General features: G+C 41.4%; 1 protein-coding gene across 1 annotated transcript; it reads right to left on the reverse strand.

The window, feature by feature from the left end:
• Nucleotides 1-543: 543 nt before the first annotated feature.
• Nucleotides 544-1,377, reverse strand: LOC127137533 (U11/U12 small nuclear ribonucleoprotein 31 kDa protein). Its single transcript, XM_051063992.1, has one exon. The coding sequence runs from the start codon at nucleotides 1,375-1,377 to the stop codon at nucleotides 544-546; it is 834 nt and encodes a 277-aa protein (XP_050919949.1).
• Between the last annotated feature and the right edge of the window lie 200 nt (nucleotides 1,378-1,577).

Raw genomic sequence — 1,577 nt, forward strand, 5'->3', positions numbered from 1 at the left:
TCTACATATCAAATATCATAACATAACCACCACAACTGTAATTAAAAACCTTACTTATATGATAACAAGATGTGCATAAAGTAAACCAGGGTGTTACAATTTGATTACATTACATGTTTTAACTGAACCAAAATAAAAAACATAACGAACAAGCTTTTCCTTTCTGTTTTACAGGTAAACCGAATGCTAAATTAAGCCGATAAATAAGAGACTCGTCTGTCATCATTCATTAACTATGAAAATATGGAATACACAAAAATGCTCATCACCAATTCACCACCACTATCACTAATTACTACCACAATAACTAATAACTAACATGTGCTTGTGATCAAAACAATAAACACATCCAACCAAGCCAACAACATATAAACAATTTCATCAATTACACCATATCTTGATAAAAACAAAAAATTGCCATTTAGATCTATGAAACACTGGCACATATATAGACACGACACACAGGACTAGTTGAATAATGCGGTAATGCAAAATACCAAACACAAACCTTCAATCTGAAGTGTCAATGCTACATAGTCATGATCAATCATCATCATCATGATCACTCTCATCACTGAAATACCCAGCTTTCTTCCCTTTCTTCTTCGTCTTGTTGTTGTCCAAACCCTCATCATCATTTCTGTTTCTCCCCAGCAACCTTTCACCCGCTTCATCATCCACAACAGAAGCCCAATTAATGTCAAACTGCTCCGTAGCAATCTGACCACCCTCCTCCTCCTCCTCATCACCTTCCTCCTCCCCATCCCTATCCCTCAGCCCACTAAATCCCCATCGCGGCTTCTTAGGCTGAGGCCGCGGCCTCGGCCCCAACTGATTCTTAGGACACTCATACGACAAATGACCATGCCCCTCACACTCATAACACAAAGAAGTCTCAGTATTGTACACGCGCTTCCGAATAAACTCCGGAGCACGTCCATTATCAGCAGCAATAGAAGCAGTTAGAGTCCTTCCATTGAGAATCTTCTTATTCATCTCCGCCACGGTGCGTTGGGCGTCATTACGAGAAACGAATTGGACAAACGCGACACCGCGGCTTAGGCGCGTGTGACGGTCTTTGAGAAAGGTTACACGCGCGATGCGGCCGAAAGTAGAGAAGAGCGTATGGAGATCGGAGTTTGTTAGGGAGCAATCTAGATTAGAAACGTATAGCATCGATTTTGATGGTGCTAAGGGTTCACCTGTTCCTCCTATTGATGATCCTTTATTGTTCGGTTTTGATTGGGGTTGATTACTGGATGTGGTGCCGGTGGTGGTGTTGGGGGTTGAGGACGAAGCACAGTAGCGGTAGTAGAAAACGTCGTCGTCTTCATCGCTGTCGCTGTGTTTTCGTTTGTGTTTCTTCTTGCTTGACATTTTTTTCGGTTTAGGTTTTTTGTTTCCAGCAACGGCGTTCGGTTTCCGGTGACGGAATTAGTTCTCTGATGCTTCTTTAATGCGTTTGAGAAAACCTAGAGAAGTGAAGCGAAACTCCAAGCGGATCTGGACATGGATCCGGATATTTTGGATTGGTTTTATATATGGTTTTATACATTCTTATTTTTTTATAAGCAATA

The sequence above is a fragment of the Lathyrus oleraceus genome, chromosome 4 (assembly GCF_024323335.1).
Source record: "Lathyrus oleraceus cultivar Zhongwan6 chromosome 4, CAAS_Psat_ZW6_1.0, whole genome shotgun sequence".
In the NCBI taxonomy this organism is placed as follows: Eukaryota; Viridiplantae; Streptophyta; class Magnoliopsida; order Fabales; family Fabaceae; genus Lathyrus; species Lathyrus oleraceus.

Coding starts and splice junctions, on each gene's coding strand:
- LOC127137533 (XM_051063992.1), bottom strand. CDS start 1,377: ATGTCAAGCAAGAAGAAACACAAACGAAAACACAGCGACAGCGATGAA.